Raw genomic sequence first — 27,881 nt, forward strand, 5'->3', positions numbered from 1 at the left:
AATATGGATGTAGCTGTACCATTGATGGCTTAACCTGTTCCAGTCCGGGCCAAGTCATACATGTAAAAAATCAGCCATTTTTTTTTGTGCTAGAACATTACTTAGAAACCCCAAACATTCTATATATTTTTATATGTAAATATACTATGTTCCGCAATAGCACAAATCCACTTTGTGCACCAAATGGCTTTGCAAAAAATGTAAAATCAGCAGTGACCTCATCAGGGTGATTACATTATCTATACTCAAGCTGATCCGACAGTACTGCTTTCCAGTCTGACTACATGCAGGACTGGTGGATTTTTTTTTTTTGCTGACTCCTGCGGAATGCAGGTGGGGCCTCCATCTGAAACCGTGATTACTATCCTCCTTCACATTATCTCGATCTATGAGGCTTTGTTGGGATTATCCCCTTATGCAAGGCAAATTGTTACTTTGTTTGATATCACTTGGCTGACACTACTTTTTGAATTGGGTCCCCCCAATCTATTTCTCCATATTAAATACCATTTTTAGTTGATACATTAATATCAAGTGGATCCTGAAGAAGCCCGATTCTGGCGAAACGTGTCCATTTAATCATCACTTTGTATTTTGTTGGTTGTATAACAAACTTGGCAGCATAAAACTTTTTTCATATTTTTGTACTTCCACATTTTTCGACTATGTATAATAAATACTCTAGTTTTAATAATATATTACATATATCTATATCTCTATAATAAAAATGTTATTTATTTATTTTTCCTTTCTTCTGTATATTATTCTGTGGGGCATGTGAAAATCCACCTACCCCTTTCTCCCTCAGTGGGAGATTTGGGGACACCTTGCTATCAGACATGTGCATGACAAAATTTTGTTTAGGTTCGTTAAACTAGTTTTGTTTTTGTTAAATTCAGTTTATTCGTTCAATTTGGGATTCATGTTTGGAATTATTATTCTGAATTCGTTTTTATTTCTTCCTTCTTCCTTCTTCCTTCTTCCTTCTTCCTTCTTCCTTCTTCCTTCCTTCTTTCTTCTTTTTTTTTTTTCTTCAAATGTACCTATTTATTTATTTTTTGAATCCGTCAAAACAAACTTTGGTATGGTGTTTTTTATTTTTGTGTAGCAAATAATAACCAGTGGTGAATAAATATCACCAAAAAAAAGCTCTAATTTGTGTGAAGAAAATAAATAATTTCATATGAGTACAGTGTTGCATGACCGTGCAACTGTCATTTTAAAGTGTGAGAGCACTTAAAGCTTGAATTGGCTGGGCAGGAACGGAGTAAAAGTGCCCAATAGGCACGTTGTTAAGCACTCCATATACATAATATATAGATAAAAATCGGAGACTGCAAACAGATCTCATGTAATGAAATCCGACATTATTAAATGAAATTAAAGTGGTAACTCATGTTTTGGCAGCTTGTATGGTTCTCATCGGGCCAGAGGGAGACTGTTAGCTGTAACCGGCACGCCTTGGCCAGTGGTGGGGTTCGTTCAGCTGTCGTTGCTGTTGGGTCCTCCAGAGTTCCAGAAGGTCAACCCAAAGAGACATGAGGACCCATGAGGCTTGAGGACCCATGACATGGTTCTGAGCTTCTACTGGAAAAATAGGAGAAGTGAAAGAGCCCTTATAGTGTAGTGTGTATCTATATTATGTATAGTTGTCGATTCCGAATCTCTGAATTCTCTGGAGGTAATGTGCTCCTTGGAGGAGGTAAAAAAAAACTTTGTCCTGAATGGGAGAGGTGCCAATTTTGGAGTGTGTGATAGGTTTGTGGTGTGTATAAGGATGGACCTGAGTCATAGTATATGAAAGACCTAAAGCTTTAGTTCACCAAAAAGCTGTGTTTCATGGCTCAGAGTCATTACTTCCTCTGTTTAGGGCAATTATGTTAAGGTTTCTTGCTCTCTGGCTTTGGATTTGAATTGAGACGCTGCGGTTAGGAAGGTTTATGATGCCTTTAAGGAAAAAAAGGGTGCAAGCTGCTGCTGGGAGAGCTTTAGAAAGGGGTTAATACTCAAAACATTTTGCCCATTTCCTTGGACAACTATTAGACAGAGCTTGAGCCCTGTCCCAGTCCAAGGTCAGGCACGGAGACAAGTAGCATTAGCAGTAGAGAGGCTTCCACCGACCAGCTAGACAAGTATACAAGCAGGTCACCCTGGTGGATGATACAGGTTCACCCGAGGTGCAGGGTTTAAGCACTAACAGCCTTCACCAGAGCTCCTGGTGGTGGAGATGGGTTTTACTGTGTGTTAGTTCCTGGTGGGGTAATCCTCAAGATTGCCCCACCAGGAGGTGAGCAAGCCTGGGCCCAGTAGCAGACATAGCAGGTAGGGATCAAGCAGATGTGTAGTCAGTAAACAAGGCAAAGGTCAGTAACAAGTGGTTGCATGTTGGGATCAAGCAGAAGCATAGTTGAGGAACAAGCCAAAGGTAAATGAGGGGTTGCAGGTTGGGTTTAAGTGGAAACGTAGTCGAGGAACAAGCCAAAGGTCTAAGAGCGAGATTGCCAGGTTATTGTGCTGGTCAGCCAAACAGGGAGTGCAAAGGCAGGGTTAATATAAGAAGTTAATGGGAGGAGTAAAGGGCTTAAGGTTCAAGAGAAACAAGGTTCAAGGCAAGATTGTCCAAAGAGCTATCCAGGATCTCAGGTGGCTCAGCAAGAAGAGATACTGCCAGACAGACGATGCAGTTTTAGATTTAGGTCCTGACACTCCACTAGAAGTGGCCCTAGTATATGTCTGTATGCATGTGAGATGCAGGCATTAGAATGTGAGCTCCCTGAGGGCAGAGATTGATATGAATGTACAGTATATTAAGTGCATGCTGTGAAAATTGCCAGTGCTAAATTGGCTGTAATTTATATACGTTTCTCAAATTAATTTACCTTTTTATCAGTGTAATTGGCACCAGGGGAGTGTAGGCCCAACTGAAATAATGATGATCACTAAGCAGCAACGAGTTCCCCTCCGTTGGACTTTCGGCGGTTGTACCGGTATGATAGCTGCAGGCATCACCCGGGGATAATTTTTTAAAGCTGGTAAACGGAGCGGCTTACCAGCCGCTCAGTTGCGATTACAGGTAGTGGGCGATGGCGCCCCCCCACCCAACCGCCTTCTGCGGCTCTCTTGGGCTCTCCCATCCCACCGGCATCGGCTGTAAGTAACCAGTAGCTCGGAAGCGATGACATGACATCACTCCTGGTGTACAGGGAAAACATTGGCACCATTTTTTTGATCTTTTGTGTTTTGAATGCTTTCAGAACATGGACAGCAATTCTAGCACTAGATCTCCTCTGTACATCTGAAGTGATAATCTGTAAAGGCTTTTAAAGCGTCGTCTGTGAAGAATAGAAATAATATCTAATATTCTTGTATCTCAAGGGCGTTTCTGGATGAATAGCATTGACACTCGGACTGAAAAAAAAGTGTGATTTTTGTCACACATTTGGCATCATAAATAAAAAGTATAATAGTTCAGTGTAGGTAAAAATATATGAAATGGAAGAAATTGTTATAAAGCTGTAATAAGCTTATAAAAGCACATGTGCTTCACGGCTGCTGCCTTCTGTCTCCATGCTGTCTTGTGTAACCAAAAAGAATCAGGAAATTATGTTCTGATAACCTGTACAAACAGTCGGAAATTCAGACGGAAAAAGTCTGGATTATGTTGTTGGAAAATCCGATTTTGTGTGTGTGTGTGTGTGTGTGTGTGTGTGTGCGCTCTATCTGACTTTTTCTGTCTGAATTTCCGACGGAAAAAGTTTTTAGAGCTGGATCTAAAATTTTCCGACAACAAAATCGGAAGAGAATTCCGACGCACAAAGTGTCATGCATGCTCAGAAAAAATTTGGAAACAAAAGCTATTGGCTACTGGCCTCTACGTAGTCCCATCGTACGTTTTGTATACGTCGCCTCGTTCTGAATGATCGGATTTTCCGACAACTTTTTGCGATTGTGTGTATGCAAGACAAGTTTTGGCCAAACTCCGTCGGAAAAAAAATCAGATGGATTTTGTGGTCGGCATGTCCGACCATGTGTATGGGGCATTAGACTTCTGGGAGAATTCAGCTGTTCCAACTTGTCAAAGTCTTTTGTGTAAGGGCCGGTTCACACTGCGGGCGATGCGAGGCGACACGACTTGCCTCGCCGCAATCTGACAAGTCGCCCCCGTTCTGTACAATGGAACCATTCTGAGAGGAGCGACTCGAGTCGCTCCGACTCAGAAAAAAGGTTCCTGTACTACTTCTGGGCGACCTCGGGGCGACTTGCATTGACTTCTATACAGAAGTCATTTGCAAATCGCCGCTGAGGTCGCGGCAGGTCGCGGCGAGGCAAGTCGGTGTCGCCTCGCATCGCCCGCAGTGTGAACCGGCTCTAAATGTCTGTGCCATCTCTCCTAGTGGGTGGGTGTCTGTCTGCCCTTCAATATGGAAACATTGGCTTTATATGTTACATGTGAATGTCATAACCTCACAAAAACTAAACAAAAGGAGATACTAACTCACAGAGTCATATGGAGTTTGATTGACAAGCCCACATGTAACACTTGTAGTAATGTGCTGATTGTGTAATATGTCATTCTTATACACCAGAAACTTCTAGCAATACTCGGCTTTAGATGAAGAATCATATCAAATCAATTGAACAAGGTCATTCACACATACTATATTTATTAAGTGCCCGTTCACACAGGGGCGACGCGACTTGCAGCGCGACTCACAGACGCGACCTGCACACGACTTCAGCGGCGACTTGCAAAATGACTTCTGTATAGAAGTCAATGCAAGTCGCCTGAAGTCGCCCAGAAAATACTACAGGAACCTTTTTCTAAGTCGGAGCGACTTGAGTCGCTCCTATTAGAACGGTTCCATAGTACAGAACGGAGCGCGACTTGTCAGGCGGCTAAGTCGCCTGACAAGTCGCGGTAGTGTGAACGGGCACTTAGACTAATCATAAAACCAAATATGTTTTGCAAGCTTGCCATGAATATAATAACACCTAATAAGTGCCGAATTAGAATATTATTCAAAATTCATAACAGTCTGTGGATAGTAAAATTTACACTTTTTGTTGCCGTTGCATGGGCACCATTTTAAAGCTTGACTCTTTGGTATCAATTTATTTGGTGTAACTTCATCTTTTATTCTACAAAAAAGATGGACTATGTATTGTGGTTGGTGTGGTGTGTCCCCCCCCCCCCCCCCCCCCCAAAAGAAATAGCATTTGAAAAGCCGCTGCGCAAATACCATGTGACATAAAAAAATTGAGAAACCCACCAATTCTCTAGGGCAGCCTTTCTCAATCTTTTCAACACAGAGGAACCCTTGAAATAGTTCTCCGATTTGAGGGATCCCCTGCTAAAAATTAGAAATCTACAACTCCTGATACATTAGTGTGATGGTCAGTGGGAAGAATGGTCCTTACACTTGTGGTCATTGGGAAGAATGGTCCTTACACTTGTGGTCATTGGGAAGAATTACCCCCTTACAGATAGTTAAAAAGATCAATGTTGTCAGTGGGAACTTGCCCAATGCTGAAGGAACCCCTAGCAACCTCTGGAGGAACCCTGGTTGAGAATCACTGCTCTAGGGCCTCTACTTTAAATAAATAAAATAAGTCCTACTGTTTGGGGGTTCTAAGTAATTTTCTAGCAAAAAATGCTGATTGTTATATGTAAACAGTGCCAGAAAAGGCTTATCCGTGGGATTTTTTTCGGACTGATGTTGGCTCAAACTTGTCTTGCATACACAAGGTCACACAATGTTGTTGGAAATTCCGAACATCAAGAACGCGGTGACGTATGACGAGCCGAGAAAATTATAAGTTCAATAGCCAGTGCGGCTCTTCTCCTTGATTCCGAGCATGCCCGGAACTTTGTGCGTCGGTATTGTGTACACACGATCTGAATTTCCGACAATGAATTTTGTTGTCGGAAAATTTGAGATCCAGATCTCAAATTTTGTGTGACGGAAATTCCGATGGAAAATGTCCGCTGGAGCCTACACACGGTCAATTTCCGACAGTCATGTTAGATGGGAGCGTTCAAAAAGCTCCCGTCGGACATTTTCTGACGGAGAATCCGACCGTGTGTACACAGCAGGAGTCTTTTAAAATGGCAGTCAAAATTCTGAAATCGAATCCAGTAGACTAAGGCCGCGTACACACGGGCGGACTGTTCGCCCAACCTTGTTCGGCAAACAGTTTCATCAAACAGTCCGCTCAAAATTTGCATGAGCGGACTTGCCCACACACGAGCGGACTGTTTGACGAACAAGGTTGGGCAAACAGTTCGCTCAACTTTTGAAATGAACGGACTCGCCCACGTAAGGCGGAGGCAAATCCGCCCATTTCGAGCGCGTGTACAGGTAGGCGGGGCCCGCGAAGGAGACGTCGCGGGCTCCGCCGCCTGGAATGGGCTTAAAGGGGAACCCCAACGCCGAAAAAAATCGGCGTGGGGGTTCCCCCCAAGTCCACACCAGACCCTTGTCCGAGCACGCTACCCGGCCGGCCAGGAAAGGGGGGCGAGCGAGCGCGCCCCCCCTCCTGAGCCGTACCAGGCCGCGTGCCCTCAACATGGGGGGTGCCTTGGGGAAGGGGGGGCCGCGCGGCCCCCCCACCCCAAAGCACCTTGTCCCCATGTTGATGAGGACAAGGGCCTCTTCCCGACAACCCTGGCCGTTGGTTGTCGGGGTCTGCGGGCGGGGGGCTTATCGGAATCCGGGAGCCCCCTTTAAGAAGGGGGCCCCCGGATACCGGCCCCCCACCCTATGTGAATGAGTATGGGGTACAATGTACCCCTACCCATTCACCTGTGAACTAAAGTACAATAAAAAACACAACACAGAGAAAAAATATTTTATTGCACAGCTCCGGGGGTCTTCCGTCTTCGGGGGTCTTCTCGCCGGACTCCTCCGCTATGTGTGTGTAGCTCTTTTGCTAGCGGAGGAGTCCGGCTTTCTTCCTCCCCGCCGCCGGCCTCTTCTCCCGACTTCGGGGGTCTTGTCCCCCTCTTCGGTTCTTCTGCCGGGCCACCGCGCCTGGTCCGGTGGCCCGGTCTTCTGTCGCCGTCTTCCGTTCTTCTGTCGCCGCCTTCGGTTCTTCTGCCGGGCCACCGCGCCTTCTTGTAGCTCTTTTACAGGCGGTGGCCCGGTCTTCTGTCGCCGCCGCCGCCTTCCGTTCTTGTTCTTGTTCTTGTTCTTCTTCTTCTCCTGGAGATGTTGACTCGACGATCTCTCCGGCCGGAATGCCAGAGCCGCGCTGTGCGGTCACTTATATAGTGACAATGGGGCGGTGTCACATGGTATATGTCACATGGGTTGGTCACATGGTGACCCCGCCCCCTTACGATGTCATAGTCCCCATGTGACATCAACCCATGTGACCAACCCATGTGACATATACCATGTGACACCGCCCCATTGTCACTATATAAGTGGCAGCGGAGCGTGTCCCTGGCATTCCGGCCGGAGAGCTCGTCGAGTCAACATCTCCAGGAGAAGAAGAAGAACAAGAAGAAGAACAAGAACGGAAGGCGGCGGCGGCGACAGAAGACCGGGCCACCGCCTGTAAAAGAGCTACAAGAAGGCGCGGTGGCCCGGCAGAAGAACCGAAGGCGGCGACAGAAGAACGGAAGACGGCGACAGAAGACCGGGCCACCGGACCAGGCGCGGTGGCCCGGCAGAAGAACCGAAGAGGGGGACAAGACCCCCGAAGTCGGGAGAAGAGGCCGGCGGCGGGGAGGAAGAAAGCCGGACTCCTCCGCTAGCAAAAGAGCTACACACACATAGCGGAGGAGTCCGGCGAGAAGACCCCCGAAGACGGAAGACCCCCGGAGCTGTGCAATAAAATATTTTTTCTCTGTGTTGTGTTTTTTATTGTACTTTAGTTCACAGGTGAATGGGTAGGGGTACATTGTACCCCATACTCATTCACATAGGGTGGGGGGCCGGTATCCGGGGGCCCCCTTCTTAAAGGGGGCTCCCGGATTCCGATAAGCCCCCCGCCCGCAGACCCCGACAACCAACGGCCAGGGTTGTCGGGAAGAGGCCCTTGTCCTCATCAACATGGGGACAAGGTGCTTTGGGGTGGGGGGGCCGCGCGGCCCCCCCTTCCCCAAGGCACCCCCCATGTTGAGGGCACGCGGCCTGGTACGGCTCAGGAGGGGGGGCGCGCTCGCTCGCCCCCCTTTCCTGGCCGGCCGGGTAGCGTGCTCGGACAAGGGTCTGGTGTGGACTTGGGGGGAACCCCCACGCCGATTTTTTTCGGCGTTGGGGTTCCCCTTTAAGCCCATTCCAGGCGGCGGAGCCCGCGACGTCTCCTTCGCGGGCCCCGCCTACCTGTACACGCGCTCGAAATGGGCGGACTTTCCGAGCGGGAACAGTCCGCTCATTTCGAAAGTACAGCGGACAAGCCCACACACGGGCGGACTGTTCGCTCAAACACAGTTTCAGCGGACAGTTTTTCGGAATTTCCGAAAGACTTTGTCCGTCCAACTGTCCGCTGAAACTGTCCGCTGAAAGCCCACACACGAGCGGACTGTCCGCCCAAACACTGTTCAGCGGACAAGGTTGGGCGAACAGTCCGCCCGTGTGTACGCGGCCTAACTCAAAATATACATAAAAAAAAAAAGGTAGTGGGTGGGAAAAAGAAAACCGAGAGCTGTGAATTAACATCTCAGTTGCTGTTCCATCAGTAAGAAAAAACATTCCGACAAGTGAATTATATCGAACAGTTTTTTAAGATGACGTTCAACGTTTTCCAACAGATGAGTCTGAGGTTTTTGTAGTTATAGGAAGGCATGAACATAACCATCCATCTCTCATAATGGAGACCTCAGCCAGCCGAGCCAAGCCTAGAGGGCCCTGCCAAGTGGCAGCGATGCGAGGGAGAGGGGCCCTGGCTCGCTTCCTAATTACACGCTCTAATCCGAGGCCAGCAAAATCGAGCACCGCCGGAAGAGTAATTAGGCTTTCACTGGCCCTTTCAAACACACGCTATGCGCGTGTCCAAAATAATTCCTTTGTATGTAGTAAGCGGGCAGCTAGGAAGAAGCGCCAACGTTACTGCTGTGCAATATGGATTTTAGAATTTGTAACTGAAGGAGCCTTCATTTCGCAGGTGAGGTTTGTGAACTTGTTCATTCATGTAAAGTAGTTCTTTACTTTTGCATTTTGCCGTTGCTGCAGAATGACCGTTGAAGTGGCCGTGTACATGAATACTGAAAGATTTCTTTGTCCTGTTCTATTAAAAAAAAAAAAAAAAAAAAGCCTTTGTTGGAATTTGCCTTCTTATCGGCTAGTGGAGGAGAGTTTTGCCTGCCCTGGTTTCTCCTTTCCACCCTTATGTAATGAAAATGTAAAATTTGCACATTGATATCTTATTACATATCTTATTTTTTGACTCGGTGATGTCACTGGGTCTCTGTGATTCTCTATTACTCTCAAGAGCCCTCAGCCCTGATGGTGATCTGGAGCAGTGGGCGTTCTAGGCAGACTGTATCTGTATGCAGGCCACCTTACTTAACAACCACTTGTGACGGTGAGCATCTACAATTGAAAGAACTGAAATCCAATGAATGAACTGCTCACTCTGCATTTCTTGCCCCCCTCTGCTAACACGGCTCACCTCTGCATCCCTGCTACTGTGTTGCCAACATTGTTGATCTCTGCAATGCAATTTATTTCTGCGTCGCTAAACACCCTCTTCCAACCCTGTCCACCTCTGCATCCCCCAACACCCTCTTCCAAACCTGTCCACCTCTGCGCCCTCCGACACCCTGTTCCATCCCTGTCCACCTCTGTGCCCCCGACACCCTGTTCCATCCCTGTCCACCTCTGTGCCCCCGACACCCTCTTCCAACCCTGTCCACCTCTGCGCCCCCCGACACCCTGTTCCATCCCTGTCCACCTCTGTGCCCCCCGACACCCTGTTCAATCCCTGTCCACCTCAGCGTCTCTCCGACACCCCCTCTTCCAAGGCTGCTCTCCTCGGCGTCCCGACGCGCCCTCTTCCAAGGCTGCTCACCTTGGCGTTCACCCAACGCCCTCTTCCAATGCCACTGATCAATGTACTTAGCAGCTGCTGTGCCCATGAATGCTTTTGGGGGTTTGAACCCCCAGATCTCCCCCCCCCCCCCATCTACACCCCCGTTAGTGAGACTTGTAGCATGTTTGGTAAATATCTCCTGCGTCAGGAATGTATCTAGAAAGCGTTTAAGGATTATTGAAGAATTAGAAATACAGAAATTGAGAATTAAATTTAAACTGTTCAAGTCGGGAGCCAATTTTAAAGTTGCTGAGGTGGCAACGACGCCAGAATATTGTATTTAAAGAAGGACCAACACTCTGCAATCTTCAACACCTTTTTTTTGTTTTTAAGGCCAAATAATCTACAAGTGGAAACAAAAGGATTTTGTGCTTTAGTAAACCGCTAAATACACTATTGAAATACATATTCATGAGCTGCTTTTACCTTTTTGTAATTGTGTTCAGCCGGTCATGTGATCTAGACATCCTCACCAAACCTTCTTCTCATTTTTCACTACCGCAGCGAAGCAAGACAGCTTGGTCACCAACTTGTCCTCTGATTTGATTGGATAACAAAGGGACAGGGGGACACTGATGGAGTCATTCAGCTCTGTCCTCTGTGGGAATGTTCATACTTTGGGCTGAGAGCACTGGGCGAGCCATTAGACTTCAGAACACATTCAAACATTTAAAGTTATAATAAACCCTTAATTGCTTTTTATGTTGCACTGAGCATGTTGGAGACCTAATGCATTGAGACCACGTCTGCAGTGATTCCTTGTGAGCTTTCCACAATGCGCATGCATGCATTCCATGATCACATTGCCAGAGTGCTGTCCATGATGCTTCTACATCCTCTGCCCAGAATGTTCATGTGCCCCCTAAGCATAGCACCAGAGTGCTTCCCATAATGCACATGCATGCATGTGCCCCCCCAGAACATCAGCAGGGTGCTGCCAGCAATGCACATGCATCTCCAGAGCACATCGGCAGAGTGCTGCCCTTAATGTGCAAGCATCCCCTGAGCACAGAGCCATAATGTGCACCCTGGAGCTTAGTGCTGCCAATAATGCTTATGCATCCTCTGTCCAAAATGCTCATGCATTCCCTGAACATAGGACCAGAGCATTACCCGTAATGCACATGCATCCCCTGCCCATAATTCTCCATGTATCCTTTGGGTAGAGCACCACAGCACGTTGCCCATAATGCTTATGCATAGCACCAGAGCACTGCCTGCATTGCACATGCACCCCCCACCCTCCAAGAACAGCAACAGAGTGCTACCACATGCATCCCATGAGCACAGAGCCATAATGTGCCTTTATCCCCAATCACAATGCTAGAGTGCTGCCAATAATGCTTATGCGTTCTCTGCATCCCCTGAGCACAGCATCACCGCCTAGATTGTAAGCAGGGTTCTGATTCCCCCCCCCCCCCCCCCCGTATATAATTGTATTGTAATTGTACTGTCTGGCCTAATTTTGTAAAGCGCTGCGTATACTGTTGACGCTATATAAATCCTATATAATAATAATTAATGCTCACGCATCCCTTGGGCATAGCACCAGAGTGCTGCTTGTATTGCACATGCGCCCCCCCCCCCCCCCCTCCAGAACATCACAGTGCTACCAGCAATGCACATGCATCTCCAGAGCACTGCCCATAAAGCTTGTGCATCTCTTGGGCATAGCACCAGAGCTCTGCCTGTATTGCACATGCACTGCCTCCCCCAACCCCAGGCACATCAGCAGAGTGATATCTGCAATGTACATACATCTCCAGAGCACATCAGTTGAGTGCTGCCCGTAATGTGCATGCACCCCTTGAGCACAGAGGCATAATGTGCATGCACCCCTTGAGCACAGGGGCACAGTGTGCATGCACCCCTTGAGCACAGGGGCACAGTGTGCATGCATCCCTTGAGCACAGGGGCATAATGAGCATGCATGCCCGAGTGCAGCAGTAGAATGCTTCCTGGAATACACTGAACACAGCCTCAGAGCGCTGCCTGTAATGCACATGCATCCCCTGCCTTAATTCTCACGCATCCTTTTAGCACTTTAGCACCTTTTAGGGCGTGGCTACGCACTGACGCCATTGCCCCATGTGATTCTGGTATACGGGTGTTCGCTTTGTTTTTAAGCTTACCGGCTACTTTTTAAATGTGTTTTTCACGGCGGATGTTCCCGCCTGCTTGGTTTTTGAGCAATAAAGGATTTTTATTTACTCCTACTACACTAGTGGAGTTTTTTCCGCTTTTTACACTCACGATCTTCTCGACCAATGAGTGATATTTTTAGAATGGAATCCCGGTCCTGCCTGTCTTGGAACACCACGGAGGTTTGAGGCTACAGAGCCACAGGAGATCCAATTGCCCCTGCAGAGGGCTGTATCTGCTTGTGAGTAAGGCCTTGCTCTTTAGGGGGTCCACCATCTCTAGTAAGGGCATTGACACACCAATTGGGACTCGCCTCCTAGCAGGGATCTCCTCTTCATCTTCTCTCCCCCTCTTTCCCTTCTCAGTGAAGGTGGATACATTTTGGACGTTTTGCTTTCCTCATTGGGCTGATCTCCTTCCATCAATTTTTTTTTTTTTTTCTTCTTTATTTTTTTGCATCTCATCAGTGTTCTGTTTGATCCTGTGTATGGACTTTAATTTTAAGTGACAAAATGAGAAGAAAAGTGAAGTTTTTTCCTGAAACTTCCCTCTTAAAATGAATGTGCGTGTCATATACCTGTGCGTGTTATACGCCAATAAATACGGTATTTATATGTACTATTTTTTTATTTTATTTTTTTTTATCACTTTTTTTTTTCTTTTGAGTGTTTATACTACAAGGACAACTTATTTTTTTTATTATTGTTATTCACCATAGAGATATTTGATGTTTTTTGTTGCACCTGTAGTTCTTTTAGAATTTGCTCTGTAGTGCGGTATTTATCCTTTTACACTTTTATCCTTTTTAGCACTGCCCATAATGCTCATGCATCCCTTGAGCACAGAGCCCTAATGTGCATGGATCTCCGAGTGCAGCACTAGGGTGCTGCTCGGGATGCATGTGTCTCCTGAGCACATCACCAGAATGCTGCCTACAGGGCCGTCTTTTTAATACTGATTGGACCCTGGGCAAAACTTTTCTTGGGGTGGGGACGGGCGCTCAGATCTCCACCTGCTCTGAGACGTATACAATTGATAGCCGCTAGATTCAAAATCAGTTTACTGAATCAGATCAGGCAGCAATTGCAATTGGTTGCCAGAGGTTACAGTGTATCATTACCGCTCACTGACTGGTTGCTAGAGGTTACAACACACACTACGGCTCACTGATTAGTTGCTAGAGGTTACAGCACATGATTTCTGCTTGTTGATTGGTTGCTACAGATTACCGTGGATATGACCTCAGGGGGGCATGGTATACATATCAATGCTGCCGGCTGCCACTATTTACATATGAATGCCTGTAAACACAGGGTCTGCAGGTGAGTCATCTGTAAACAACAATAGGGCAGAGCTGGGCAGCATTAGTAGCAGTACTTCACACTGAGATATTGGGACACAGCATGGGACAAAAACCTTGATGGAGGAGGAAATGTAAACCAGGATAGTTGGCAAGTATGAGGCAGCTGCTTTTGGCCCCATAATAATGACAGGGCCCAGGGCAGCTGCCCCTTTTGCCATGCCTTAAAGACTGCCCTGGCTGCCTGTAATGCATCCACGTTCCTCAAGCACAACACCAAAACACTGCCTGCATTGCACATATAGAATGTTCCCTAAGCACAACTGTTGTGTGATCCCCATAATGCACATGCATCCCCAAGCGCAGCATGAGAGCTCTTGTGTCCCCTGAGCACAGCACCACTACTACACAGGCATCCCCGAGCACAGCATATGAAGATGCACGGCAGGGGGGGGCTACCTCTGGCTTCCAGGGAAGCCCTGCAAGTCTGATGAACCACATTCAGTAGAAACAAAGCACACCAACACTTCAAAGGCTCATTATTCTGAACACATCAAGGGAACAGGTAACAATAAATGATGTACCGTATGCTGCTACAGTCATTTTTTTTAAATGGAGGGTTTAATAACACCTTAAGCTGGTTCTATTTTAAAATATATTTAATGACTTTAATGAATACTTCCCCAGATTAAATTGTGGTCTTTTTTGCTACCTGCCTGGAGCTCAGCTTTAATGTAGAATTAGATCTACAATTAAGCTCATTTACTGTGAAATGCGTCAGCCATTCCTTCCACTTTTTATGTACGTCTTTTTTTTTTTTTTTTTTTTTTAAGAAATTTTCTCTCTCGTGTGTGTGTGTGTGTGTGTGTGTGTGTGTGTGTGTGTGTGTGTGTTTGTTTTTTTTTTTTTTTTTTTTTAAAGTTTCACGTTTGGAAGATTACGTGGAGGTCCTTCTTTCACACGTACGTACATCAGCAATACAATCTTGCTAAACTTTACAATGATGACTTGAAATATGCAATCGCTGAAAACAGTTTCGTTTCCCTTCAGATAGAACGTTTTTAGAATTCCGTTTTAAATTATCTCAGTGATTGCTTTATGTCTTGTGACAATCTTTTGTACTTTAATTTCCTTTTTTTGTTCAGTTATCAGCGTTCGCCTTCCTTTTTGTGGCATTTTACAAACCCTTCGGCAGCCGCCCAGCTCTGTCTGTTCTTTTTGTGAGTCGAGCAATTGGCCGCGTGCCAGTCGGAGCACGGGTGTTTTAATTGCTAGTGTGCCGCTAATTGCAGGTCACTCGGACAGAATCTGGTTATGTGGATTAAAAAGACATGAGTGATGGTGGCGAATTCTGTGCAGGGACAAGGACGCGGGGTGTATAGAAAGTGCAAGATGATGTTTAATTCATCGCGATTGAAGCTGAAGTGCTTTCATTGGATTTAAAAATATATATGTGTGTGTGTGTGTGTGTGTGTGTGTGTATATATATATATATATATATATATATATAATCTCTATCGTCACCAACTACTTTATTAGGTATGTATTTATTATACACCGTGTGATATTATATATATATATAATCACACCAACTACTTTATTAGGTACACCTTGCTAGCACCAGTTTGGGACCCCCTTTCGCCTTCATTCTTCATGGCAGATTCAGAGATTTTGCTCCATAGTGACATGATGGCATCAATCAGTTGCTTCAGATTTGTCGGCTGCACATCTGTGATGGGAATCTTCCATTCCACCACATCCCAAAGGTGCTCTATTGATGAGATCTGGTGAGTGTGGAGGCTATTGGATGAGATCTGGTGAGTGTGGAGGCTATTGGATGAGATCTGGTGAGTGTGGAGGCTATTGGATGAGATCTGGTAAATGTGGAGGCTATTGGATGAGATCTGGTGAGTGTGGAGGCCATTGGATGAGATCTGGTGAGTGTGGAGGCCATTGGATGAGATCTGGTGAGTGTGGAGGCCATTGGATGAGATCTGGTGAGTGTGGAGGCCATTGGATGAAATCTGGTGAGTGTGGAGGCCATTGGATGAGATCTGGTGAGTGTGGAGGCCATTGGATGAGATCTGGTGAGTGTGGAGGCCATTGGATGAGATCTGGTGAGTGTGGAGGCCATTGGATGAGATCTGGTGAGTGTGGAGGCCATTGGATGAGATCTGGTGAGTGTGGAGGCCATTGGATGAGATCTGGTGAGTGTGGAGACAATTGGAGTACAGAGTCCTCATTCACCAGTGGTGAGATGATTGAAGCTTTGTGACATGGTGCATTATCCTGCTGGAAGGAGCCATCAGAAGATGGGGACACTGTAGTCATAAAGGGATGGACATGGTCACCAGCAATACTCGGGAAGGCCGTGGCGTTTAAATGATGCTCAGTTGGTTCCAAGGGGCCCAAAGTGTGCCAAGAAAATATCCCCCACACCATTACACCACCACCAGCCTGAACCGGTGATGATACAAGGCAGGATGGATCCATGCTTTCATGTTTACACCAAATTCTGACCCGACCATCTGAATCTCGCAGCTAAAATTGAGGCTTGTCTGACAAGACAACGTTTTTCCAATCTTCTATTTTCCCATTTTTTGTTGAGCCTGTGCAAATTGTATCCTGTTCTTAGCTGACAGGAGTGGCTCCTGGTGGGGTTGTCTTCTGCTGCTGTAGCCCATCTGCTTCAAGGCTGGATGTGTTGTGCTTTCAGAGATGGTATTCTGCATACCTTTTGGAGGTAACGAGTGGCTATTTGAGTTACTGTTGCCTTTCTATCATCTAAAACCAGTCTGCCCATTTTTCCTCCACACAACTGCCACTCACTGGATATTTTTTTCAGACCACTCTCTGTAAATCTGAGAGATAGTTGTGTGTGAAAATCCCACTAGATCAGTAGTTTTTAAATACTCAGACCAGTCCAGTGATTGGCTGATTTAGCAATTTGTGTTGCCAAGCAATTGAATGTCTGTACGTTAACTTGTATTGCATGAAAAAAAAGTGCCCCTGTCCCACTGTGGGCGCGCATATGTAAACGCTGATGGCACCACACGTTCTACGAACTTTATAGCGAGCGCAAATCATTCTAGCCCCAGGCCTCCTGTGTACCTCCTAAACTGGTAACCTGTAAAGTGTTGCCAATGGAGATGTTTAGGTACCGCAGTTTGCCGCTGTTCCACGTGAATGTGCAATTTTAAAGCGCTGGGTATCTGTTTACTCGGCTTAACATCATCTTTTATATTTTACCAAACAATTTTTGGTATTATATTTCTTTATTTTTTCATAAGCATTCACCAAAGTGTATTTTTCAAAAAAAAATTGCGTTTTGAAAAACCTCTGAGCAAATTCTGCATGACAAAAAATGTGAACACCCATCATTTTATTCTCTAGGGCAGTGGTCTCCAATGTTTTCAAACAGCCAGTTTACTGTCCATCCGACTCTAGGGGGGGCCAGGCGTTGCCCAGTGGGAGTAGAAAATGGGCCAATGTCAGTGGATATAACCAATGCCCCATTGTTTGGTATCGGTGGGGGGAAATGGTGCCCCATTGTTGGTCTCGGTTGAGGGAATGGTGCTCCATTGTTTGGTATCGGTGGGGGGAGTTCCCATGGTTGGTATTGGTGGGGGGGTGGAATGGGGCCCCATGGTTGGTATTGGTGGGGGGGGGAAATGGCCCCCATGGTTGGTATCGGTGGGGGAGGGCCCCCACGGTTGGTATCGGTGGGGGAGGGCCCCCACGGTTTGGTATCGGTGGGGGAGGGCCCCCACGGTTTGGTAACGGTGGGGGAGGGCCCCCACGGTTTGGTAACGGTGGGGGAGGGCCCCCACGGTTTGGTAACGGTGGGGGAGGGCCCCCACGGTTTGGTAACGGTGGGGGAGGGCCCCCACGGTTTGGTAACGGTGGGGGAGGGCCCCCACGGTTTGGTAACGGTGGGGGAGGGCCCCCACGGTTTGGTAACGGTGGGGGAGGGCCCCCACGGTTTGGTATCGATGGGGGGGAATGGTGCCTCAAGGGCCAGATAATGGGAAGCGAAGGGCCACATTCCGCTCTTAGGCTGCAGTTTGGAAACCACTGCTTAAAAAAAAAATCTACTTAATGTTGTGGGGGTTCTAAGTAATTTTCTAGCAAAGGGATGTAGATTTTTACATACATGTGGAAAGTGTCAGAATTGGCCCGAGGCTGAAGTAAGACGCCAAAGAGTTCACCTTTTGCAAAACCTAAAATAAAATAATGAATGCACATATATTTGCAGTAAAAAATGATGCATGTATAACTATTTCACAAATGAGCTTGCAGAGCTTTAACTGGTAATTACGTTTTTTTTTGGGTGTGACAATCAAAACGTAACAATTTTGCAATGGGGGAAAAAAAGAGTTTTGACTTAGTCTGATGTTTTCTCTTTTTTATTATTTATTTTTTTAGGATTGATTTCTGGTCTGTAACAGAACCACAGAGAGGGAGACGATGTCCTCCAAGCAGCCTCCCCCCTTAATGAAAAAACACAGCCAGACAGACCTAGTTAGTCGGCTGAAGACTCGTAAAATCCTGGGTGTTGGAGGGGAGGATGACGATGGAGAAGTACACAGGTCTAAGGTAAGTGATCTCTACCTATGTGCTTGAGGCTAAAAGAGAACTTGTCAAGAGTGTAATATGTGGGTGGCCATTGCCGGCCTCTTCAAAAAAATACCAGATACCTGGATGCTATTCTGAACCTCAAGAAGTGTAGAGCGTAGGGGGTCCTTACTTTATTTTGCTGCATGTTCCAGGTCTCTGACCCGAAGAATTGAAGCTCCCTGGACTTGTGCAAAAAGGAGGGTGACCACATCTCTCCTAGCATGCAGCTCCACAGACATTGTGCCACTGCCCCACCAACTGCCTGCTCTTTGGTGCACTATTGTGAGAGAGTCTACTTTGTGCACTGGTCCAAGTCATTTGGTGGAGGGGGGATTATGGTGCGGGGTGGTTTTTCAGAGGTTGGGCTAGGCCTCTTGGTTCCAGTGAAGGGAATCGTACCAAGACATTTTGGACAATTTCATGCTCCCAACTTTTGGGATGGGGGATGACCCCTTCCTGTTCCAACATGACTGCCCACCAGTGCACAAAGCAAGGTCCATAAAGACATGGATGAGCAAGTTTGGGGTGGAGGAAGTTGACTGGCCGGCACAGAGTCCTGACCTCAACCCGATAGAACACCTCTGGGATGAATTAGAGCGGAGACTGCGAGCCAGGCCTTCTCACCTGACCTCACAAATGTTCTAGAAGAATGGTCAAACATTCCCATAGACACACTCCTAAACCTTGTGGACGGCCTTCCCAGAAGAGTTGAAGCTGCTATAGCTGCAAAGGGTGGGCCAACTCAATATTGAACCCTACGGACTAAGACTGGGATGTCATTAAAATTCATGTGTGTGTAAAGGCACCAATACTTTTAGTGATATAGCGTATTTGTGTCATATCGGGCATGTGAATAATTCTACCAGTGGCCACCAGATGCCACTCTTCTCAATATATACATCAGATATTCATTTGCTTCTCGTTTCCTCCCATAAGTCAAATGGGGTGACCCGTAGATCAAATGAGGTCATATGTAGCATATCGTGGTGATCTCCCTTTGTCACCAGGCTTTTTTTTTTTTTTCCCTTGTACACCTCATATACCTTCAAAAGATGTAAAAGATGTAACCCCATAGTGTATTTATCATCAAGAATCAACCACTTTATCAATTGCTTTATTAAAAAATATGCTGGCATAATAGGAAGAAAAGGCAGACCCTGGTCTCCGTAACAACAAAGATGGTGGAATGACCACTTCTGGTTCCGGTCCGAATAAAATGATGGGTGTTTACATTTTTTGTCACACCTGACATCACTTCCTCGACGCGTTTTGTCATAATAGAACTTCTCAAATGGACAATGAAATGCGCTGAAGTTATGTCGGCACATCGAGCCAGAATCGTAAGTGAAGATTCTACCATCTTTGTTGCTACTGAGCGCACTGTCTGCCTTTTTCGTCTTCTGTAAGCATATATACGCGTTTTTGTCATATAAGCCTTATCAAATGGATGACAAAATATATTGAAGTCATGTCCGCACATCGGGCCAGTATCAGAAGTGGTGATTCCCTCATGGTTGGTGAGCACACAGTGTCTGCCTTTTCGTCTTCTTTTGTAAGCACATATATAATGTGTTTTTTGCTGTATAGACCTTCTCAAATAGATGACAAAATGCGTAAAGCAAATCGCGCCAGCACGTCGAGGCAGAATTGGAAGTGGTGATTCCACCATCTTTGTTAGCAAGCTCACTGCCTGCCTTTTCTCCTTATGGAAGCCTATATACAACGTCTTTTGTCGTATAGACCTTAGCAAATGGCGATGAAATGCGTTGTCATGTCAGCACGTTGGGACAAAATCGGAAGTGGTGATTCGGCCATCTTTGTTGCTGAGCGCACTGCCTTTTTCTTCTTTAAGCAGTAGTATCACTACACTATGGGGCTGCATCTTTTGCAACCTTTTGTATTAATATTATAATGCAGGATTTGTATAGTGCCGTCCGTTTACGCGAAGCTTCATGATCCTCTTTTGGAGGTATGAGGTGTCTCAGGAGAGAGAGTCTGGTGACCAAGGGAGATCGCCCTGATATGCGACATTTGACCATATGTGAGCTATGGGTCGCCCTATTTTATTTATGGGAGGTCACAAAGTAAATGAATATCGGATGTATATAATGAAAAGAGGAAGAGTGACACCTGGTGGCCGTTGATATAATTATTCACATACCTGATATGACCCATTCATTTATGAGGGTTTGATCATCTGGTGAGTTTTTATTTTTTATTTTTTTCTGAATATTGCACGAACGATTGAAGATATTTTTCACTTCCACTATATTTTGTACGGACACACGGTATTTGTTGAAGGATATTGGCTGTGTGGAGAATTTTGAGGGTTGTAATTGAGCACTGGAAATATATCATTTTGAAAAAAGATCTTCTAGTATAAATGGATTTAAAATGTGTATAAAAAAATAAATAAATTGAAATCGATTTTTGTATTCATCAATGATCGGGGCACAGAGGGTCCAGTGACGAGGGACAAGGTATTGCGGTCCGACGTTCAACCTCTGAAATTGACCATTACGCCGACAAATCGTTGTGGGAGCCCACAATTTACCAATTTGGACGCAGGGATCACCAGTCTGGAGTTCTGGAAATAAATTAAATTTTATAATTGCCGAACTTGTTGGGGGAGTGGGGTTTTTGCAGCTGTTGGGGTCACTTTTTTAGTTGTTTTCTTTATATTTTAGGGATTGTATTAAGAGCTGGTTTTATGTTGGTAGGTTGGGGTGTGTGTTTTTATTTTATTTTTTTTGGGGGGGGGGGGGTTATTTTATTTATTTATTTATTTTTATTGTCCAGAATACACTTCAATTCTACTTTCTTTATATTTTATTTATATATGAGCAATCTCTTTTGTCCTGGTCCCTCCTTTTTCTCCTGGATGAGGATTTTCTGCTCTGATAGCCATCTCCTGTTAAGTTTTTTTTTTTTCTCTAATCTCCCTGCTGCCTCCTTTTTCTGGGGCTTGTCAGATGCTGTCAGGATTAATCCAGTCACCGGCATTCTTCCTTAACCCCTTAAGGCTTGCAGATGGCAACTTCCCAACTTCCCTCCTGAGTGGCCTGGCAGGCGTGTAATTACACCATTAAGAATTTATTAACACTCTCCTCTGAAATTATTTCTCGTTGCTTCATCTCATCCTGGCGCCGTGATGCGCTTTGCGGGAGGACGGTGGTGGCGGGGGTCCTTGTCCGGTCTTCCATTCCTAGGGCTCATAGTAGGAGAATGCTGGAGGTGGTCCTAAATTCCAGAATCTATAAGTGGGAATGTTTTCCTACCAAATGGTTCCCTTGTAAATGTGATTTTGGATTTAAAGCCCAAGTTCAATTTTTATTTTTTTCTTGGAAAATGAAAAATAGTAGTAGTTCAGCATAGCTAAGAAAAAGAAAGGAAATAAAAAAAACTTTTGCAGCAATACTCACCTCCTTTTCTGGAGTTGTTCCAGCAGACCACCAGGCCATCAGACACGCCCTATGAGACACATTATCACGCTGTCCCTGGGCTCACAGTACACCTGTATAGCATAGCCCTCACATCTCATCCCAGGAGCACCATTTTCCCCAAGAATAAGGGCTACTAAACACCAGAGGGGACCCAAACCAGGCAGAAGATTGCTGAATTGAAGGTGTGTGTGTGTGTGTGTGTGTGTGTGTGTGTTGTTTTTTTTTTTTTTAATTTGTACCAAATTTTCCCAGTGGAAGGGGCGTGCTTCCCACTGGCTGCCAGTGGAAGGGGCGTGCTTCCCACTGGCTGCCAGTGGAAGGGGCGTGCTTCCCACTGGCTGCCAGTGGAAGGGGCGTGCTTCCCACTGGCTGCCAGTGGAAGGGGCGTGCTTCATTGTGCCCCATCGTTGGCATCATTTGGTGGAATTGTGCCCCTTCATTCGTGTCATTGGGTCCCGTTGTTGGTGTCACTGGGAGAAATTCTGCCCCTTTACTGGTGTCAGTGAGGGGAATTGTGCCCTATCGTTGGCATCATTTGGAGGAATTGTGCCCCTTCATTGGTGTCATAGGGCCCTATTGTTGGTGTCACTGGGAGAAATTGTGCTCCTTCATTGGTGTCATTGGGAGGAATTGTGCTCCTTCATTGGTGTCATTGGGAGGAATTGCGTTCCTTCATTGGTGTCAATGGGAGGAATTGTGCCCCTTCATTGGTGTCATTGGGCCCCATCATTGGTGTCATTGGGCCCCATCATTGGTGTCGCTGGGAGAAATTGTGCCTCATTGTTGGCGTCATAGGGCCCTATTGCATCTCAATCCAGGAAGTAGATGATTCTGGATGATAACCGAACAAAGATGGTGCTACCTTTCTGGAGGTAAAAGAAGATATAGGCATTGTTGGGGACCGTACTGTGATCTTTGCAAGGGTTGTTTTTTTTTTTTTGTTTTTTTTTTTTTTTGTATCTGGATACAGTGCATTCACAAAGTATTCACACCGCTTCACCTTTTACACATTTTATGTTACAGCCTTATTCCAAAATGGATAATATTTTTCTCAAAATTCTACAAACGATACCCCATGATGACAATATGAAAGACTTTTTTTTTTTTTTTTTTTTTTTTTTTTTATCTTTTGCAAGTTTATTAACCACTTGCTTACTGGGCACTTAAACCCCCCTCCTGCCCAGACCAATTTTCAGCTTTCAGCGCTGATGCACTTTGAATGACAATTGCGCGGGCATACAACACTGTACCCAAATGAAATTTTTATCATTTTTTTTTCCCACAAATAGAGCTTTCTTTTGATGGTATTTAATTACAGCTGGGAGTTTTATTTTTTGCTAAACAAACAAAAAAAGATGTAAAAAAAATATACATTTTTCTTAGTTTGTTATAAAATTTTGCAAACGGGTAATTTTTCTCCTTCATTGAAATGCGCTGATGAGGCTGCACTGGTGGGCACAGATAAGGCAGTACTGATGGGCACGGATGTGTGGCACGGATGGGTGGCACTAAGGGGCACTGATAGGTACCACTGATGGGCGGCACTGCTGGGCACTGATGGGGGGGCACTGATGGGCACTGGTAGATGACACTGATGGGCACGGATATGTGGCACTGGGGTGCAGCACTGTTGAGGCAGATTTTGGGCACTGATGGGTGGCACTGATGGGTGGCACTGTGGGCACTGATGGGTGGCACTGTGGGCACTGATGGGGGGGGGGCACTTTTTTTATTAGGTGGCACTGGCAGGGGGCAGGTGGGCACTGATAAGCTGGCTGTGATCGGGACTGATGTCCCAATCACGGCCGCCGGTGATGGGCTTTTTTTTTTTTTTCTACTCGCACTGTCAGCGCGAGGAGGTAAAATAGCCGATTACCGGCTCTGTTGTGTAACATGATCAGCTGTCATTGGCTGACAGCTGATCACATGGTAAGGGGTCGGGATCGACCCCTTGCTCCGATCCATGATCAGGCGAGTCTCATAGACTCGCTGATCACAAAGCGGGGCGCTCAGGCCGCTCGTGCACGGGACGACCTCAATAGATGTCGTCCCGGCAAAGCAGGTCTGCGCTGTAGCCGTCATTCGGCTATAGCGCGGAACTCTAGTGGTTAAACAAAAAGATCCCATGTACATAATAAGTATTCACAGCCTTTGCCATGACACTCAGAATTGAGCTCAGGTGCCTCCTGTTTCCACTGATCATCCTTGAGATGTTTCTACAACTTGGAGTCCACCCGTGGTAAATTCAGTTGATTGGACATGATTTGGAAAGGCACACACCTGTCTATATAAGGTCGGGCAGTTAACAGTGCATGTCAGAGCACAAACCAAGCCATGAAGTCCAAGGAATTGTCTGTAGACCTCCGAGACAGGATTGTGTGGAGGCACAGATCTCGGGAAGGGTACAGAAACATTTCTACAGCATTGAAGGTCCCAATGAGCACAGTGGCCTCCATGAACCTTAAATGGAAGATGTTTGGAACCACCAGGACTCTTCCTAGAGGGGGCCACCCGGCCAAAATGAGCGATCGGGGTGAAGGGCCTTTAGTCTGGGAGGTGACCAAGAACCCGATGGTCACTCTGACAGAGCTCCACCGTTTCTCTGTAGAGAGAGGAGAACCTTCCAGAAGAACAACCATCTCTGCAGCACTCCACCAATCAGGCCTGTATGGTAGAGTGGTGAGACGGAAGCCACTCCTCAATAGAAGGCACATGACAACCCACCTGGAGTTTGTGAAAAGGCACCTGAAGGACTCTCAGACCATGAGAAGCAAAATTCTCTGGTTCGCTGAAAGAGAGATTGAACTCTTTGGCCTGAATGGCAAGTGTCATGTCTGGAGGAAACCAGGCACCGTTCATCACCTGGCCAATACCATCCCAAAGTGAAGCATGGTGGTGGTAGCATCATGCTGTGGGGATGTTTTTCAGAGGCAGGAATTGGGAGACTAGTCAGGATCAAGTGAAAGATGAATGCAGCAAATATACAGAGACATCCTTGATGAAAACCGCTCTGGAGAAGAAGGTTCATCTTCCAACAGGACGACCCTAAGCACACAGCCAAGATAACAAAGGAGTAGCTATGGGACAACTCTGAATGTCCTTCAGTGGCCAAGCCAGAGCCCAGACTTGAATCTGTTATTTTTTTTTGTTTTGTTTTTTACCTCTCTGGGGAGATCTGAAAATGGCTGTGTACCGACTCTCCCCATCCAACCAGATAGAGCTTAAGAGGTCCTGCAGAGAGGAATGGGAGAAACTGCCCAAAGCTTGTAGCATTATACTCGAAAAGGACTTAAGGCTGTATTAATTGGTGCCAAAGGGGCTTCAACATAGTATTTAGCAAAGGATGTGAATACCTGTGTACAGGGAATTTTTTTTTTCTTTCTTTTTAATAAAATTTGTAAAGATTTCAAACAAACTTCTTTCACGTTGTCATTATGGGGAATTGTTTGTAGAATTTTGAGGAAAATAATAATTGAATCCATTTTGAAATAAGGCTGTAACATAATAAAATGTGGAAAAAAGTGCTGTGAATACTTTCCAGATGCAGTGTATGTTGAACTTAAAACTGAGTGCGTTTTTAAAAAAAAAAAAAAAAAAAAAAAAATTATATTTTAAAGCTAGGTCCGCTTTTAATGTAAAAAAAATAAATTGCGTACAGCAAAATATTCAGTAGAGCTGAGACCTTTTTTATATTTGCCCCGATTTGACCTCGGGTGATTTTGAAAGGTCTGCTACGTTTCCATTCCAACTTGTGAAGTGATTCGGGGGTGGGAATATTGGACGCAGTTGTGGGATCGATCTCGTGTGTTTATACTGAATCTCCAGCTTGGCACATCGGAAAATATTTCAGCGCTTGCTGCGGAGTGATTTGATGTCTGCAGGACAGAAGGAATGTACAATGGAGTTTGATCCAATCCCAGCAGTGTTGGGGGAGGTGGATCATCCTCACCAATCTGACGTTTTCAATTCAAAGGAAATAATCCTCTCTTCTTCTCCTCCTTTTTTTTTTTTTTTTTTCCCCAAAATTGTTTTTCCAGAGATTCTTGCCTTGTAAGGCTTCGTTCACACCATCGGAGCGAGCATACGGTTCTGCGCTATTCCACATGTTGCTTTAGGGCAGCCCGTTCATATAAACAGGCCGCCCTACATGCGATCAATGTTTAAAGGAAGGACCTGACACTTTTTGAGAAATCGCACCGCACCAAAAACGTGTGACGCTGTGACCATGTGTTTTGGCATGTGCAAAAATGCGTCAAAGTACAGTACAGATAAAGCTTGTTTGGCTATACAAGTGCACTGACCTGTTTTCAGCAGACTGAAGCCTGCGATTGGCTGATGTCACAGAGCTGGTCCGCAACGCGGGCAAGGCCGCGACAATGAAGTCAGGATCTGCCCACCTGCTGGGACCGACACCCAGCTTAGCCTCTCAGCAAGCAGCTGAGAGCCTGAGTCGGCCTCTCCCGGTCCTCCCCCCCTCTCCGCAGTCGGCCTCTCCCGGTCCTCCCCCCCTCTCCGCAGTCGGCCTCTCCCGGTCCTCCCCCCCTCTCCGCAGTCGGCCTCTCCCGGTCCTCCCCCCCTCTCCGCAGTCGGCCTCTCCCGGTCCTCCCCCCCTCTCCGCAGTCGGCCTCTCCCGGTCCTCCCCCCCTCTCCGCAGTCGGCCTCTCCCGGTCCTCCCCCCCTCTCCGCAGTCGGCCTCTCCCGGTCCTCCCCCCCTCTCCGCAGTCGGCCTCTCCCGGTCCTCCCCCCCTCTCCGCAGTCGGCCTCTCCCGGTCCTCCCCCCCTCTCCGCAGTCGGCCTCTCCCGGTCCTCCCCCCTCTCCGCAGTCGGCCTCTCCCGGTCCTCCCCCCTCTCCGCAGTTGTGCCTTAATGTTTAGGGGGTTTGAAAGACTTTGATATGTATTGGCTATTAATAGAAATAATAAGGTTGTTTTTTTTGTTGCATTTTTTATATATATATATATATACACACACACATAATTTTTTTTTTTTTTTTTTACATTAAAGCGGTTCTGCACTCACTTTTAAAAGTTGTCACTGCCTGGCAACATTTGTGTTGAGCCGCTCGCCACTGAGCATGCGTGGGAACCAGCAAGGAATGCTGGTACTTCCAATGTAGTGGAACGAGGAAGTGATTGCTTGTTGGCTTCAAATGCCCACAAGCAAAATGAAAATCGCTATACAAGATTTTTAAAACTGGCGATTTTGAGATTAAAACTGACATGAATACTAGAAAGCCACGTTAAAAGTGAGTAGAAGGTTATTATACTAGTAATTTGAACGTTAAAAAAAAAAATAAAAAATTTGTGTGTAGATACGCTTTAATGAGGAACTGCAGTCTGCTCACATAATTTGTAATAAAAACATCTTTGCCATTCTGAAGCTTCCCTCCAACCACTTAGAATATATATATATATATATATATATATATATATATATATATATATATTCTGTGATTCTTTACTTGCCAAATGTGCTGCTGAAATACCCCCCCCCCCCCCATGAGTCTGGCTGCAGCCATTTTGACTGTGGGCAGCTGAAGCTGCTGCCTGTTCCCTTCCTGGATTTACACAGACGCACACCTACCGCTCTTATGACTCGTCATCCCCCCTCCCTTTCTGACAAACTCAGGGGAGATTGAGAGAGAGCGAGCTGTGCATGATGTCATCCTAGGCTAATGACCAGATAAGAAACAGGAAGTGGGCTGTATAAGGGATTTACTGGCAGAACCGAAATGTTTTGCTATCCAAAGTTAAAACGACAACAAAGGCAGAAGGTTTGTTGGATGGAAAGATGAAAAAAATACTGACGGTTCACTTTAAGAATTTATTTGAAATTTGTTATTACATTTATTTTGTTATATTTTTGACATTTTATGAATTTTTTTACATTATTTTTGACACAAATTATTTACATTATTGTTGTGCAGGATTTATATAGTGCCAACAGTTACAAAATAAAGGGAGACCGTACAGTTACCATATAAGAGGGTTTGCACGTTGCAGGGTCCTGTTCGTGGGAGCTTACAATCTAAAAGTGAGAGGCAATTGGAACAAAGCCTTATAGCTGTGCGGGATATGTTGATAGGGGAAGTATTGCTTTATTGGCCAAGCTTTCAGTTTTTTTGCATTCTGCTATATACTAGAAATGTACTGAATGTAAATAATCTTACCAATCTGATTAAATCTGAATTCTAGGTATGTTTTTTTTTTTCATAGACTTATAATTCCAGGTCTTGTGCAGTGGCGACCCGTGCACTGCAGGCGCACAGGCGCCACCCCCCCCATCCATGCGCCAGCCCCTTTCAGGATGCCGGGCGCATGGATTCCTATGATGGGAGGGGG

General features: G+C 46.0%; 1 protein-coding gene across 1 annotated transcript in view; it reads left to right on the plus strand.

Moving 5' to 3' along the window:
* The window catches only part of TP53I11 (tumor protein p53 inducible protein 11), a 103,419-nt gene that overhangs the window by 66,991 nt on the left and 8,547 nt on the right, over positions 1-27,881 (plus strand). The window contains exon 2 of the mRNA XM_077450305.1: positions 17,906-18,076. Coding sequence (XP_077306431.1) covers positions 17,948-18,076 — 129 coding nt within the window. The 5' untranslated portion in view covers positions 17,906-17,947. The remainder of the gene's footprint in view (positions 1-17,905; positions 18,077-27,881) is intronic.

The sequence above is a fragment of the Lithobates pipiens genome, unplaced genomic scaffold, assembly GCF_037356315.1.
Source record: "Lithobates pipiens isolate NorthernLeopardFrog02 unplaced genomic scaffold, aLitPip1_a1.2 Scaffold_10, whole genome shotgun sequence".
Taxonomy (NCBI): Eukaryota; Metazoa; Chordata; class Amphibia; order Anura; family Ranidae; genus Lithobates; species Lithobates pipiens.